The 16,442-nt window shown below is 36.5% G+C and overlaps 1 protein-coding gene across 1 annotated transcript in view; it reads left to right on the top strand.

The window, feature by feature from the left end:
• Positions 1-16,442, top strand: part of LOC140155883 (uncharacterized) — a 50,700-nt gene that overhangs the window by 8,612 nt on the left and 25,646 nt on the right. Inside the window, 1 exon segment of the mRNA XM_072178881.1 lies at positions 7,687-7,724. Coding sequence (XP_072034982.1) covers positions 7,687-7,724 — 38 coding nt within the window.

Raw genomic sequence — 16,442 nt, 5'->3', positions numbered from 1 at the left:
GTGTACGAGATCAAAAAATGATGCTTACCCGCCAGCCTAATATAATCATACAAACAGAGGAAGAGGCTTACGCATCATACACTGGAACATGGAAACATTTAAACATTACAACTAGCGCACGAGATCAAATTAATGATGCTTATTAAATCGTTATTCTTAATATATCAATATATATAGGGGAAAGAAGAATTACGCATCGCACACTAGTACATTTAAACATGAATTTACAAATGGAAACATAACATGCATAGGCAGATATACCAGAGAAAAAACTCCGGACATACCTGCATGTGCGGGGACTTGAACCCCAGACCTCTCGTATACTTTTTGTATACTTTTCCAAATGTAGGGAGGTGCGTTGCACCCCCCTGCTGTCCTGTTGAAAAGGTCTATTGCTTGGAATGCTCTCTCACACATTTTCCCTCACTACCAATCTGGAGTTGTGACAAGCAGTATAAGATTTGACTAATGGCACACATGCTCCTTTGCTTTGGGGTAAATTTCATGTACCGGTACAAATAAAGAGCTCCCACCTTCCTACAAGAGTTAAGGGTATGTGTCTTTATTTGCTAGTGGGATTTGTATGGTTGTGCCTAATGTCAAAGTAGCCCATGCGCCATTAGGCGAATCTTTACGGTAGTTCTAGGTCATTGGAAACAATTTATTTAAACATTCTGATGCTGGCAACCCTTTCTGGATGCTTGAGTACCATTACCATGTACACGATCATTAGTTGCTATCATAAAATTGTCTTTACAAGCAAAGACTGTGTAAATACATGAGATATAATCTTATGTAGAGTATTTGCTTTGATCCACTACAACAAACAACGCCAGCAAAACACTCAGCCAGTCGTGTTTTCATTTGGGTTATATGTGCACAATGTGTCACAAATTGGTTGGTTTCAGTTTTATTGACCAGTGTGCTTGGTTTGTACCATTTGGTTGGGAATCGGATCATGTTATCTAGGCCAGGAATACAGGATGCTAGGCAGGGCTGCCTGAAAATACTGTTTTGATTGATCTTACTATAAATAGGGAAATGTTGTATCTATGCAATGCATGTAATTTAAAGGCTCCGTCAGTTTCGATCCAAATGTCACCAAATTCATACGGGAGGTCGAGGAATATACCGAGATGGCAAGGAAGTTTATTTGGTTGAAAACGGTCAAGAATTGGCCTCAAAATCTGTGAAAATATGGTTGAACCGGACTGTTTGGTTATAAAACTGGGTGCCGATCAAACACGTACCATATCTAACTGACAGCGCGTCAGCGCTGCGTGCGTAATGTGTCCAACATCATTGTGCACGTAAGCGGCGCACATCAGAGGCCAGCGCTGAGCCACACATCAGAGACCAGTGGACATGATAATATAGAAAGGAAAAATAAAGGAGGACAAAATGATTACCGGTATAATGATACATGGACGTTGGTCACGGGTACAGAGTTATGATAACGGGTGAACACGTCCGCAGACATGCTATGAGAGGACGTAAAAAATACGGGAAATAGATGTGTGTTTGTTTAAGAATATAAACAACCTGAAGATATTCCTTTAAATTTGCGGATATTGGTCAAAATTTGGACAAAATTATGATATTTTTGAAAACAGAGCAAATTCATATATTTTAGACCCTGAAACTCTATATGAAATTGCATTTTTAAATCAGCACATGTACAGGATTTTGTAGTACATGCTTCTTAGTTCTAGCAACAGCTAGAACTTTAAATATTTCATAAAAAGATATTAGGAACCAGGCCACACATTTAACTGAAATTCATGCCTTTTAGGGTCTGATTAACCGGTTGTATGTAACAAGACACCCTAGATGATTTTAATTAGTATTAATTTACTTGAATTGCTATCAAAAATCATTCATTTAGATTTAGAGATCATTTTGATGAAAATTAGAGTGTGGTGTTTTTTTTTTTTTTTTTTTTGGTTTTAACCCCTGTGGAGCCCCCGGGTGGAGCATTTTGTCACAAAAGTTTTTCATATTTTTTTGAAGTCAGTTTATGATTCTGGACCTTAATTACAAAAAGCTCACATGATTTCCCTTTATACGTCTTGACTATATTGCAAGATCAATATTAAATATGTTTGTTCTGTATCATTCGAACATGTTTGTTTTATGCTTCATCAAGTAATAAATAAACTTGTGTGGTTTTGTAATTACATAGGCATTTTTGATGACATTTTTATGATGTCAATACAGCTCATACGTGCATAATAGGAGTTGGTATTTACCCTCGGCCATTTTCATCCATATCATTCATTGACTTGAAATGAATTGCGTAGACGGCTTTTAATCAAGAGCTGTGGAGTACTGGAAGGGACAGAAATTTTCACACTGTAATATTTTTACACCAATATAAGCCGATGTATTATTATGAGGCATGAAATTTAAATGTGTTTTCCATGTATTCATACATGGTAAACTTGTAAAATGAAAAAATTACAATTGCTCAAAATCAGGTTAAATGCAAACCACCAACAGTATGAATTTTATGCAAGTTGTAAGGAAATAACTATTAAATGTCGGCTGTCAGTGATTGAGGTATGGGTTTCGCTTTCTCTACCAATCATATGTGGTGCTGTCACATGATGCAAAACAAACCACTTGTCAACAAAGTGAATATCTTCTCTTATAAATTTATATCATCCTACAGGAAAATTAATTACAAATATGATATTTTCCATCTGTGATAATTTTGGTGTTGATTTCAAAATAAAATATTCATAATTTTCATTCTACCTTGCGCTAATTTGAAATCAATTCACCAACATGTAACATATTTGTTCTATATGCTGCATGTGATCTAACTCTATAGAGCTAGGCTAGGTGGTACATATAGGTACCTGGGAAAGCATTGATGTGTTTTATAAAAGATATCTGATCATCAGGAAAAATGAAATACAAAAGGACTGTGACCTTTTTTCCTTCCTGCCTGTTTTAAATTGTATAAACTGTAAGGATATCAAAAACTGTATTTGATTTCAGATGGAGATTGGAAAAATTGTGAACATTTTTATCCAGTTGCTTTTCAAATTACCATGTGTGAAAAGTCATAATGAATATCCTTTCAAGGGGGCTGTCATTTTCTTCTGAATAGGGGGGTGGAGGGGTCATGAATATACTGGGGGTCATAGAATTTGTATGCCAAAAATAGGGAATTTTTTAAACCCAAAAGAGGGGTTATAAATTAAGGGCTGGAAAGTGGAGATCAATGGAGATGGAGACTCAAAATTTTTGCGCACTAAGGCTAAGTACGCCCTCTAATTTGCATATTTGCATAATTAATGAGCTAATTTGCATAAATGCTAATTAATTATGCACATTTGCAAATTAGGGGTGGCTTCATATAATACATTAGAACATAATTATTAGAAACACTTTGTCCAAGTTTCAAGGCCAAAATATGCAAAATAAAAGTACCCTGAACATGGATTTTTAGCAAAATATTTGCAAAAATTATATGTTAATGAGCTTCTCCAGTCATTTTAGCTCATTAACTTGATTGATTATTGATAAAAACAATAAGATACAAAGAAAATATAAATTGATATATTATTTTGTGGCATTTTGATGCTACAATTCAAGAAAAAAAGGGTTATTGGGTAGCCACACCTAAAAAAGGGGGGTCATCGGGTACATGTATGACCTTTTTTAAAAGGGGGTCATCGGGTATATTCAACTTTAAAAGGGGGGCATATTGACAGGCATATCAGTTATCACCTCAATTGAAAATGTATGAGCATATCAGCAGATGTGCACTATTATTGCATTAACACAGTGGCGGGGGCATGGGGGAAATTCCCCCCAGTCAGAACTGTTGCCCCCCCCCCCAAGTAAAAACCCAAAATTATGAAAATGTCCACTTTTTAAGGCAATTTTATGCACAATTTGTTTACTTTCCCCCCATGAAATTCACTCTGCCCCCCTGAAATTCACTTTTCCCTAGCAGTGCCCCGAAAAAACCATGGCGCCGCCACAGCATGATGAACACTTCATTTGATATCATTGTTTGCCTTGTGAATATTTGTGGGAGCCAAAAGTTTGCAGTCCTGATGCAGTTTGTTATTTCTTGCAGCATTTTCCCCAGGGCCCATTTCACTTACATTTACTGTACTGTTGGGGTTTGTTTCTGTGTAATGTTTGAAATAATCATACCCTGGAAGAAAGGTCTATGATATAAAAAGATGTTAGAAGGATAGTTTTTGTTTTCTTTCTTCTTCAATAGATATGATAGTAAAACATTTTGAACAGGCCCGTACGCAGGATTTTTTTTGGGGGGGGGGGGGCTGATTTTGAAAAAGTGGACTTTTTTCCCAAGGAGGGGGGCGATTTTGTGAAAAGTGGACTTATACCCCAAATTTGGACTTTTTGACCAAAAACCATTAAAAACCTGATTTTTTTACTGCCACGCTAAAATTCTTAAATTTTGGGACTTTTTGTATACTTTTGCAAATTTGGGGAGGTGCGGTCGCACCCCCACACCCCCCCCTGCGTACGGGCCTGATTTTGAATATGGCAAAAGGGGCAAGCAAAATTACTTGTTCATTTTAATTATTCTGTTTACTTCAATGCTATCTGTGACAGATCTGAAAATAATTATTCATCAAGTTGCCCTTGGCTGGTTCCAAATGTATTCTGCCAACCAGATAGAGATCTAAACTATAGTATTAATGGCAGTCAAGTTCACTGCCCTTTGTGCCTTGTGAAATCTGTAGCTTTAGTCTAAAATAAAGTGCTAAAGTATGGGCACAGATCCTAGATCTATGGTATGGGACAATTGATGTCCATCTCACCTGGTGGTTGGTGTTTGTGCGACTTCAATTTCACTATCAGGTGATCTTGCCAAGTGAAAAAGAATCCACTACCGTTGTTATTTAAAAAATCAACCAAATAATTATGGTGTATATATTTTGTAAGTTAAAAACTTGTACGGGAAATCAGTTTAGTATTTTAGACGCACAGGAAATGTGGACATCCATGTGTAGGTTACCATGTTTACAAAAAATTAGTCCACACTTGGAATGATACCGATTAAGGCAAATGCACACAGGTGTGTCTACCCCTGTCCACAGTTGAGAATAGTACAGAACTGAATAGTATGGGGAATGTCTACATGTACTACATGTATGATTGCTGGTGTTTTCAATGTGTTCCCCGAATAAACTCTCATGTTTGATGCAGCATGCAAATGCTCAGCAATTATCAGGATTTGATTTGGACAAGTCAGGGTTGCTTGGTTATGTTGATTTAAATCACATGATTTGTTTCAAAAATCATTGATAAATCAATTTTTCATTTTTTGCCATTGTTGATAAATTTCTTTCTTAAATTGACTGTTTTACTTCATTATTAATGCTTCTACAACTTTAGGATACAATTACAACGCCTGTGTTACATGTACATCTAGTGGGGCTGTTTGTGCTTATTTCTCTGTTTGGCTCTACCCTAAAGATTCGCGGAATGGCGCATATATGGTTCCCTTAATACCGAAATTCTCACCAGCAAATATAAAGGCACAGATCCTTAATTCTTCTGGGGATTTGCAGAAAAGGGAATTCTTCATGTGTATGTGAAAATCACCTCGCCTCAAGGCATGCACCATTACGCAAATCTTTTTACAACACTAGAGTACCTGCGGCTGTGAGGGCACTGTAGCTGTACGTGAGAGCACCACCAGCATCAGATAGTGATGCTGTTTGACCCCCCACTGAACCCATATGACCTCTGACCCTAAATGACCTTGGCTTGATCCCTTTGACCTTTGATGACCTCAGTTTTATTTGATACATCCATTTGAAATTTAGAAATCATTTTCAGCTATGAATGCTGGGAAGACATTGCAGTCCTCACAGGGAGTGGTGAAATCTTCCTGTTCCTGTCATATTGAGAATTTGTTATACCATGTTTAAGCCCTCGTAGCAAGGACTCCACCCACCAAGTCTGTGCCCGATCGGACAAAGTTTGAAATTTGACCCCTCCGTAATGACCTTTGACCTCGGTTGACCTCAATGGTATTTTGCGCATATATTCCCCTCGTAGCAAGGATTCCACCCACCAAGTTTGAGCCCGATCGGACAAAGTTTGACATTTGACCCCTCCGTAATGACCTTTGACCTCGGTTGACCTCAATTTTATTTCGGGCATATACTCGCCTCGTATCAAGGATTCCACCTACCAAGTTTGGGCCCCATCGGACAAAGTTTGAAATTTAACCCCTCCATAATGACCTTTGACCTCGGTTGACCTCAATTTCATTTCGGGCATATATTCCCCTCGCATCAAGGATTCCACCCACCAAGTTTGAGCCCGATCGGACAAAGTTTGAAATATGACCCCTCCGTAATGACCTTTGACCTCGGTTGACCTCAATTTTATTTCGGGCATATATTCCCCTTGTATCAAGGATTCCACCCACCAAGTTTGCGCCCGATCGGACAAAGTTTGACATTTGACCCCTCCGTAATGACCTTTGACCTCGGTTGACCTCAATTTTATTTCGGGCATATACTCGCCTCGTATCAAGGATTCCACCTACCAAGTTTGGGCCCGATCGGACAAAGTTGAAATTTTGACCTTTGACCTTGACCTCCGATGACCTTTCAAACTACCCCATATCGGAGTGATGCGTCGAAGCGCGGCGAAACGCATTGCCGGACAGACGGACAGACAGAGCTTACGATTTTATTAGTATAGATGTCTTGTCTTTATATTCAACACACTGTATTGTCTGTAGCTGTATCTAGTGCAAAATTCAAAGTTCCAAATTGTTTTCATACAACTTGAACAAGAAATTTTGTTACAAATGTACACAATATGTTGTAATGTGCAAATGATGCAGCTCGCCTCTGGAATTTCACAAATGATATAAATTCTTAATTCCAATGCAAAAAAATATACAATTCAGGTACTGACCACTTTATTGTTATTGTTCAGTCAGTGAGACCTGTTCAACTGCATTCCAACATGCTTGTGCGTATTGTTGTGAATTTTTGTGTAGATTATTGAAGTCAATATTTAACCTCTACATTGTATAATTCTATGGTATTTCTTTATTTTTATTATCCTATTTATTATATAACATTATTTCATGTATTTTTGTATTTCCTGAATAAAATAGTGTTAATAACTTGTGGCATATTCAGGTCATTTACCTATTATCATTAAAAGTATCAAAAGTTACATTTGATTTATTTTGTTAATGTGACATTCATAAAGGGTGTGCAAGTGTTTTACATTAGAAAGTTTTAAATTATGGAAGTTATAATTATTTTAGCAAAAAGATGATAAAAAATGTCATGGTGTCAATGTTACATTTGTACGTCTGCATTTCTCTTTTTTACATTTTCTAACGCTTAAAAAAATAAATATGTAAATTAATGATGTGTACTTTAGAAATTACAATCAGTGCAACTAGAAACACCTTTATGATGGTAGTCAGTGCATACCCGAATACAGCAGAAACAGCAAGGAATAGAATAAAATGTGAATGCAGACATATCAAATGAAGTTGCTTTGTAGAGTAGGCCCCTACTATTTTGTAGTATTAAGCACGCTTAGGGTTAGGCTTTTCAAGAAGCCTACGGCATGCTTCACTCAAGAATAAAATGACAAGCTTGTAAAATCAACACACTAAATATGACAAAACATTTTTCTTTTGTACGTTTTCAGGAAACTGATGAGAGTGATGATAGGTTGAAGAAATCATGGTGAGTATTCCAAACAAATTAGCTGTTCAACATTGTTAATTTCTTTTCAACAATCTTCAGTGGTTCCGGAACCAGGGGGGGCAAGTACCTAGTTCCCCCTAATATAAAAAAAGGTAAAATTCAGAATTGTAGGGTAAAATGCATAATTTTAGGGTAAAATACATAATTTTAAGGTAACATTCAGAATTTTAAGGTACAATTCATTTAATATAAGGTACAATTCATACCCCCTCCCGCACCCACCCCTCAGTGTTTCATGCCTCGAAGGGGACCTCATATTGATGCCCCCCCACCCCAATATTAAAAATCTTCCGGAGCCTCTGATCTTAATAAAACACTGAATGTAATTGGTAACATAAAAAAGGATTAAATTCAGACTTATAATGCTCTCTGTTATGGTACTGCAATCAGGTTAGGGAACAAACCAAAAGATCGATGACGTCCTATAAACAAAACTAGTTTCGTTTAGGGGGGAGGGGGTAAAAATACTCGATTACGTTTGTACAAAAACATCGGTCCGAAGAACGTGTCATTATTATTATTATGTCAAAATTTTCAACATTTCGTTATTACGTTTCTGGCAGGGAGGGAGGGGGTCGGCTGAGAAACGAAACTAGTTACGTTTATAGGACGTCATCGATCTTTTGGTTTGTTCCCTTAATGAACCATGAGAATACTCGGTCCATCAGATGAGCCATTATGCTTTTGGTCCTATGAACAATGAGCCATACATCTAATTACAGTCAGTTTCAAAAAGAGTAAGGTGTTTACCTGTGTCTGTCCCAGTGCATACTATTAGGTGGGAGTCCTTATGATTGGCATGTCTGCTCAAGCTGAAGCAGTAAAATGAATAATAACAAAAAAATTGAAATTTAGAAATTTATAGTGCTTTGATATTTTATTTTGCTTTGATAAATAAAATATAAAATGTTTTGTAACTGACTGTGTGTTCATATGTCTGGCCATTTGTAATACCCTACAAATTACATCAAACCCTGTGTGTGACCTCCTTTACACAAACGCTATGTAAAAGCAAACAAAATAAGGCTAACATGCATGCAAATATTTAGACAAATAAAGTTGTACAACACAACACAACACAAGGAATTAAGGGGTGTCATTTCTGAAAAGTCAAATTTTAATGTTTAGCCAATTGTTGGAAATAGGGCCAAAAACATGCATTTTTAGGGTGTTTTTCGTATGCTGTGACAATCAAGCCCAAAGACTTGTACCAAGACTAATTTCAGTTTATGCATTCTAATCTTTGGAAAAGACTGTCTCATTTTTAGAACCAACCATTTATTAAAGTAACACAAAAAAAGTGAAAATTAGAGCACAATTGTGACTCGATTGTCAGAAAACATGCCGAAATGCATGTTTTTGGCTCTTTTTTCAAGAAATTAGTAAAATAATGAACTTTTTCTTTTATCCCCAGTTAGGACTAAATGAATGATTAGAATTTTTAGCTATGTTTCATTTGGCAAAACAGGATACTATTTTTTTAATCCAAAAAAATTAGTTCTGTATTTTTCTGGAATGGGGATAAATGGCAAATTTCCTATAAGATAAATGTATTACCGTAATTAATATTAAGAAGTACACTGCATTTTTTTCAATTAAATATCTAAAACTGGACAAATATAGCTCCTGCAATCCCACTTGCCTAACTGACTTCGCTAAAATGTTGTTAATTCTGCATCAAAAGCAACATTAAAACCCCCATTAAAAAACATTTGTGTTGCACCTTTTCCACCTGTGTATTTATCGCATTTGTATCAATTCTAATGTGTGCATGGAGAGAGGGAGAGAGAGAGGGACTGATAATGTTGCATGCAGTATTAACTTGAATTACACATGTTGCCATGGCAATGGAACATAAATTTAATAATGTGAATGACATTTCCATTGTTTGCTGTTCTTGTTGACACTCTTTGACTTATGATTTGTGATTTTATGAACATCATAATTCATAGTCACCAGACTAAATAATATGAGGAACAAGTTGTAAAATGCTCTCAAACGTGATGGATGTGGTCCATGCAAAAACATTTATATTATTACCCATTTCTGCTTATATTCTGACATTTAAGAATGTGGATTTAGGTACCAAATTAGAACAGAGTTTGACAATTTTGTTGACCCATACACAATTACACATGTATAATGGAAATCTCTCTGCCTCATTAGCTATGTTAGCTGACACATGTAATTCTGGTAAAAGTAACAAAATACAAGCCTTTTCGTCACATCACTTGGTTGTTTGTTTTGGACCAATATATTCTACATGCAGTCTAGTACCACCTGGTACACAGGAGACAACACACAGTGCTGATGAGAATAGCGTGCTGGGAAAAGCGCAGGTTGTTTCTAGGAGCGCTAGGAGTTTGGCCTCTATCTGACCCAATGTCTAGTAACTAGATAACAACTTGGAACAACAACAACTATGACAGGGATGACACTCTCTGTGTCATATTCTAAATGAAACTTTGTACAAACTTTCATGGTTAAATTAAATGATGAGCATGTTTTGATCAGATAATTTTTCTGGTTGTTTGTTCACCTCTGTGTATCAAAGCCTATCCTGGTGGGAAGCCAAGAGAAGGTTGCCTGTGAAGTAGGTCCATGGTTCAACACATAAAGTTGGCACAGCATGTTTCATACATGTAAATAAAAGAGAGAATGTCAGGAAGTGTCAATGTTTTGAGATGAGAGGTTGTCACGTACTGGTGTTTTTTCAGATACAGGCCTATATTTAAACATGAATAGATAAGGAAGAGAGTTTGAAAGGAATCTGTAGGCCTATAAACAATATTCGAAATAAGGATAAAAGGTGGCAATTATGGTGGGATTTCATATCTTTGCCAATTTCACATCTTTTCACAATCTGGGAAATCTATGAGTTATCACCTTATAAGTACATGTATGCATTCTTACATACACAAGCACATAAAACGTTATCTTGGAAAAAGTGCTATCTGGCAAAATTGATTTTCATCTACATGTATGTTATAAGTGAGTTATGTTACATAGCATGTTGATATGCTGAAAAACCCCATGCGACATACATACAAATTCCTAGGATCAATTTTCATTCTTTACATGTGCAGACATTGTGTGGGTATAGCACACACTTCTTCATGGGGTTGTGTACTCACCAATGGTGAAAATAAGAGAGCTTGAACCAGGGGCCACTTTGGCAAAAAAAAGTGGGCCATGTTTCACCAAGATTTGGAGTGAACCAGGAGCCATTTTTGGATGAACCAGGAGCCACTCTCAGTAAAGGTATACTGTAGGGATGTGCTGCTCTTATGGGTCGCTTTTTTGCAAGAAAAACTCCTAACCATGTGTCCCGATTTGAGTAAAAAATCCCTAAATATGAGTAGCAGTTCAATCCCTTAATATGGATAGCAGTTCCAGCAGCACACCCCTGTCAAAATGTAATTCAAGCATATGCAACACACTAATGCCCCTCCCTCACACTACGCACACCCCTACTCGATTACCTGCAACCAATACCATGTATGTTAAGATTTTATACAGGCAACCGAGGACATGAAAATTGTGATATTTCACTTTATAACCTGACAATTTATCGCCACACCATGGACCTGACATTAGACATGTATACTTCTACTGTTCCTTTTAAAGGTGTGTAGCACCTTTTGAATGTCTTGTAACCGTGGACATCCACTGTTTTTATGTGCAAACTGAAATTCATAGTCAATGGTTGAAGGTGAAAACAGACACACACCCCCCCACACACAAACCCCCTGACAACCCCACACCACATTTGTTATGCCTCCAGCTCAAGGCCTGTTTTTGCAGTGTTCGTCCATACGCATGTACCTCCAGATGCTATACCGTAAAACCCCGTCTACAAGCATATAGAGTGCTTCTGATAAAAGCTAAATTAATCCAGACGCCATTATGGAGTTTGAGCAAATAAATTATAGATCCAAGCACATACAAACAAGTATTATTGTAAGACCAATCTATTGTATTGGCATATTTACGCATGTATCGTATTACTCGAACTTTCATCAAAAACACTATATGCTTGTAGACGGGGTTTTACGGTATCTCATGAATGGATAGGCGGATTGACTTCAGATTTTCAGGATAGGTGGGCCATGGACAGAAACTCTGGCTACTGTTTTTGTGGGGGGTATTTAAGGTCATATAAGGTTAAAGGTCATTTGAGGTCAACTTTTAAAATTTGATCTCATGTAAACAGTTCAAATCCTGTTGCAAGCAAACTTGGGTCATAGATGCACTATAGGAACCCTCATCTATTGAGCTTTTTGGTAATTTAGTCAATACTGGTATAAAATTGGATTGATTCTGCCCATATTTACCTCAGGCATAGTTATTGGTTGAGCTATGAGTTTTGAAATATTAGACGAGACAAAGTTGAGTCCAATATGGGGTTTTTTTAAACTCATAGCGAGACCAATAAATATTAGGCATTATAAGCATCCAATTTTGTCATTATTATGTTTTGGATCCAATATTTTCACACACTTGGATTCATCAAAACATAATAATATGTAAATATAGACCACTTGACATCACTGTTTATCAACAAAGGCGAGGGACTCATCTATCGATATGCTCGAACGAGCCGCTACACTGTTCAATGGCTTTCCTGTACTATATGAAATGTGGCATGCGATTTAAAATGCACATGCCCTTAGCAGACTACGATGCGTCGCACACTGCAGGGCAAAGAACAATGGAAATAGCCATAATGCGCGCGCATACTGCCGGGCAATGACGTCACATGCCAAGTGGTCTATAGTTTAAATGAATAAATAAATAAACTAACAAACAAACAAATATGCACACACATACACATGCATGTTTTTTAAATTCTGCATGTGCAAATACCAGTTCAAATAGAGCATACTTTGATTTATTCAAATTATTGACCTGAAAAGTAAATGGTTAACTCAATTGCAATGCGATCATTAACATTGGTATGGCGGGCATTGGTGCTCAGATGGGGAAAATGGGTGTATGTCATTGACAGTTGCCTGATAATATGCTTCCTTTTACTGCCATGTTTATTTCAAGACCTTTTATAGAGTGAAATAGTGCATAGATCTATTTTTAACAGTCTGTCTATAAAACTCAAATGTGTGTAATGCCTTGGAAATCAAAGTTTATTCAAGGGTTATATAATTGCTCAGAATACTGAACTTTAATCTGATGAAAAGCCCAAAGAAAATAGGCAAATGAATTCAATTGTAGTCATGCTAAGGCTAGGCTTATTATATTAGTACATGCATGTTTCAGGTACCCAACTGGTTGTTTTTTTATATTAAAGGAAGTTAGAAATTTAGTGAAAAAATAAAGAAAAAACACTTATTGGCTCAAACATATGGCTAAAATGTCAAAATCTGATCAAATATTTAATCAGATTTGTTGTTGAGACCAACCTGAATTAAAATAGACAATTCATATTTTTTCCTGTTTTTATTTTTTTAAACAAATTTACAACAAATTAAATGGCTGAGTTGGTATACAAGGAGGAAAAAACAACGACTGCCCAACCCTGTCCAAAATTTTCATGTAACAGTCTGGTTTCATGCCACACCATGATTATACAGGGTGTCCCATACATGTGTAAAAAGTAGAATGTAGCTTTCACATTGTAAACCCTGAATGAAAAAAAATCGCCACATTCATTGGAAGCCGCTTTTTATGTGACACCCTGTATAATCATGAACTGGGAAGATTGGACTGGTAGAACTTTTAATAAATGCAATTATGAGATCTACCTTTTCCAATCAGGTTGTTTCCTTATTTGCCTCAAATTAAAGGTTTATGCTTCCCATAGAAGAATAACGATTCAAAAAGGAAAGATCAGCACCCTTTTCATCATTTTTCTTCAATTTGTAATGGAATGTGTGTACTTTTGAAACGGCAAACAATAAAAGTCAGTCCACCTGGGCAAATAATTCCTTATTGTATTCATCACTTTAATGTCCGACTGGTTTTATATAAAAAGCATTTCAACTACTGAAATATTTAAATTTGCTCAGCACTGAAACTATCAGTTTGAGTGCAGTTTTCACAATTTGTAATTTAGTGAGTGAGCTGAGAAAACATTGTAACATTGAAAGGTCCTTTCTTGAGCAAACATACTGCCATGTGGAACATAATGTTTTCTTTCATGGGTAATACTGAAATTACAAATTTCTTTCAGAGTATTTGGAGCATAAAAACACCTACCCATTTTAAAGGGAAACCTGTTTTTTAAAGTTGAACCATTAAAATTGGTTTGTTTTTGAGACTAGTTAGCAAAAGCATAATAATAATTATCATTTGATTTTTATAATGAATTAAATATCCCAGAGGAAAAGGCCACTAAATTTTGGAAATTCATTGTATGAAATCTATGAAATTGTTTGAACAAGAACTGTCTTTAAAAAAGACAATGACATGGATAAAGATTGTTTCCTAATTTTGCATCAGTACCTGGAATACTGGTAATTTTTGTTTTTGTGTGTAATAATTAACTGGTAAAAACTTTGTATTTCTGCTATTTGGTTATAGCTCAGTTAAGGGATCCAAAATGAGCGTTTATTGCGTTTCGACAGTATTTTTTGTGGAACATGAGAGCACCTCAGACCTATCGAATTGCATTCTGAATACGAAGCATGTCTTTCTGATATCAAATAATTTTCATCTTTTTAAAATCACAATATAATACAAATTTTATGACAAATTATAAAAATTTGATATTTTCAAATTTTTGATATATGACAGTCCTCGAAGTAAATTATATAAATCTAATGATATATTCTTAAAGTGTATGTAGCAGGAGGAAAAGCCGACGGTCAATTGAAAATTTTGACCTTTCATATTGAAGATATGGATTTTTTTTCCCCAAAAGACCTAATTTTTTTTGGTGTTTTGGGAAAAAAAATCCATATCTTCAATAATGAAAGGTCAAAATTTTCAATTGATCGTCGGCTTTTCATCCCACCTACATACACTTTAAGTATAAATCATCAGATTTATAAAGTTTACTTCAAGTACTGTTAAATATCAAAAATATCAATTTTAATGATTTGCCATAAAATGTGTATTAAATTGCAATTTCAAAAATCAAAATTATTTGATATCAGAATGACATTCTTCAGTATTCAGAATGCAATTCGATATGTCTGATGTGCTCTAATGTCCCAAAATAAATACTGTCCAAACGTTCATACCCCAGCCCTTAAGTCCAGCAAATGTTAAGTTATTGGCTCTAGTACTTTAGTTTGTGGTGATGACATGACATGACATTTCTAATCTGAGATATATTCGATGTAACTGTATCTTTTTACAGTCTATGTTGCCACAACTGGTTGATTCATGCGCTTACAAACTTACATATTTTGTATGTAATTACATGATCTAAGCAATTGGGGTGTGGTAGCAAATTTTAAACAAATTTCAAACAAATTTCATACTGCTTTGGAATTTCTACATAAGAGACTGTCCATGTTATACCACGCAGTGGCGTAGTGTCATAGAGACACCCCCCTCGATCTGAAATTTTAGAAAATCCCACAGGAAAATAGCCAAAAAATAGCCCCCCCAATCAGACCCGGTGCCCCCAATCATGGTCGGTGCCCCCCCAACATGATGACCCATGCTACGCCACTGATTACATGTAGCAAAAGTATACCCACATCATTAGCATGATTAGTCCAGCATAATGAACAGTGGCGGCACCACCGGGGGGGGGGGGCATGAGGGGGCAAATGCCCCAGTCAGATCTTGCCCCCCTGTTTCCCCCAGTAAAACCCAAAAATTACGAAAATTTCCATATTTTGCTGCAATTTTGTGCAAAATTTGGAGATTCCCCCTGAAATTCACTTTGCCCCTCAATGCCCCCCACCGGCATTGCCACTGAAAAAGTAAGGAAAAATAAGGAAAAATAGATATCATCAGTGCCCTTGTTTCAACACAGGTTATGATATCAAAACACTTGTTAATGTATGCCTACATTGACCTCTCTATGTACCTTCTAGCAGGGGGGGCATGAGGGGGCAAATGCCCCAGTCAAATCTTTCCCCCCTGTTGCCCCCAGTAAAAACCAAAAATTACGAAAATTTCCATATTTTGCTGCAATTTTGTGCAAAATTTGGAGATTCCCCCTGAAATTCACTTTGCCCCTCAATGCCCCCCCTTGGCATTGCCACTGAAAAAGTAAGGAAAAATAAGGAAAAATAGATATCATCAGTGCCCTTGTTTCAACACAGGTTATGATATCAAAACACTTGTTAATGTATGCCTACATTGACCTCTCTATGTACCTTCTAGCAGGGGGGCATGAGGGGCAAATGCCCCAGTCAAATCTTTCCCCCCTGTTGCCCCCAGTAAAACCAAAAATTACGAAAATTTCCATATTTTGCTGCAATTTTGTGCAAAATTTGGAGATTCCCCCCCTGAAAATTCACTTTGCCCCCTCAATGCCCCCCCCGGGCATTGCCACTGAAAAAGTAAGGAAAAATAAGGAAAAATAGATATCATCAGTGCCCTTGTTTCAACACAGGTTATGATATCAAAACACTTGTTAATGTATGCCTACATTGACCTCTCTATGTACCTTCTAGCAGCTATCATAATGTGAAATTATCTTTTACCAGGGTTCATGTTATTTCTCTGTTGTCTGTAACATGCAGAAAGGCTGTATCAAACACAATGCTTTATTTGATCTAT

This window comes from Amphiura filiformis, chromosome 6 (assembly GCF_039555335.1).
Source record: "Amphiura filiformis chromosome 6, Afil_fr2py, whole genome shotgun sequence".
Taxonomy (NCBI): Eukaryota; Metazoa; Echinodermata; class Ophiuroidea; order Amphilepidida; family Amphiuridae; genus Amphiura; species Amphiura filiformis.
This window is presented reverse-complemented; position numbering and strand designations above follow the sequence as displayed.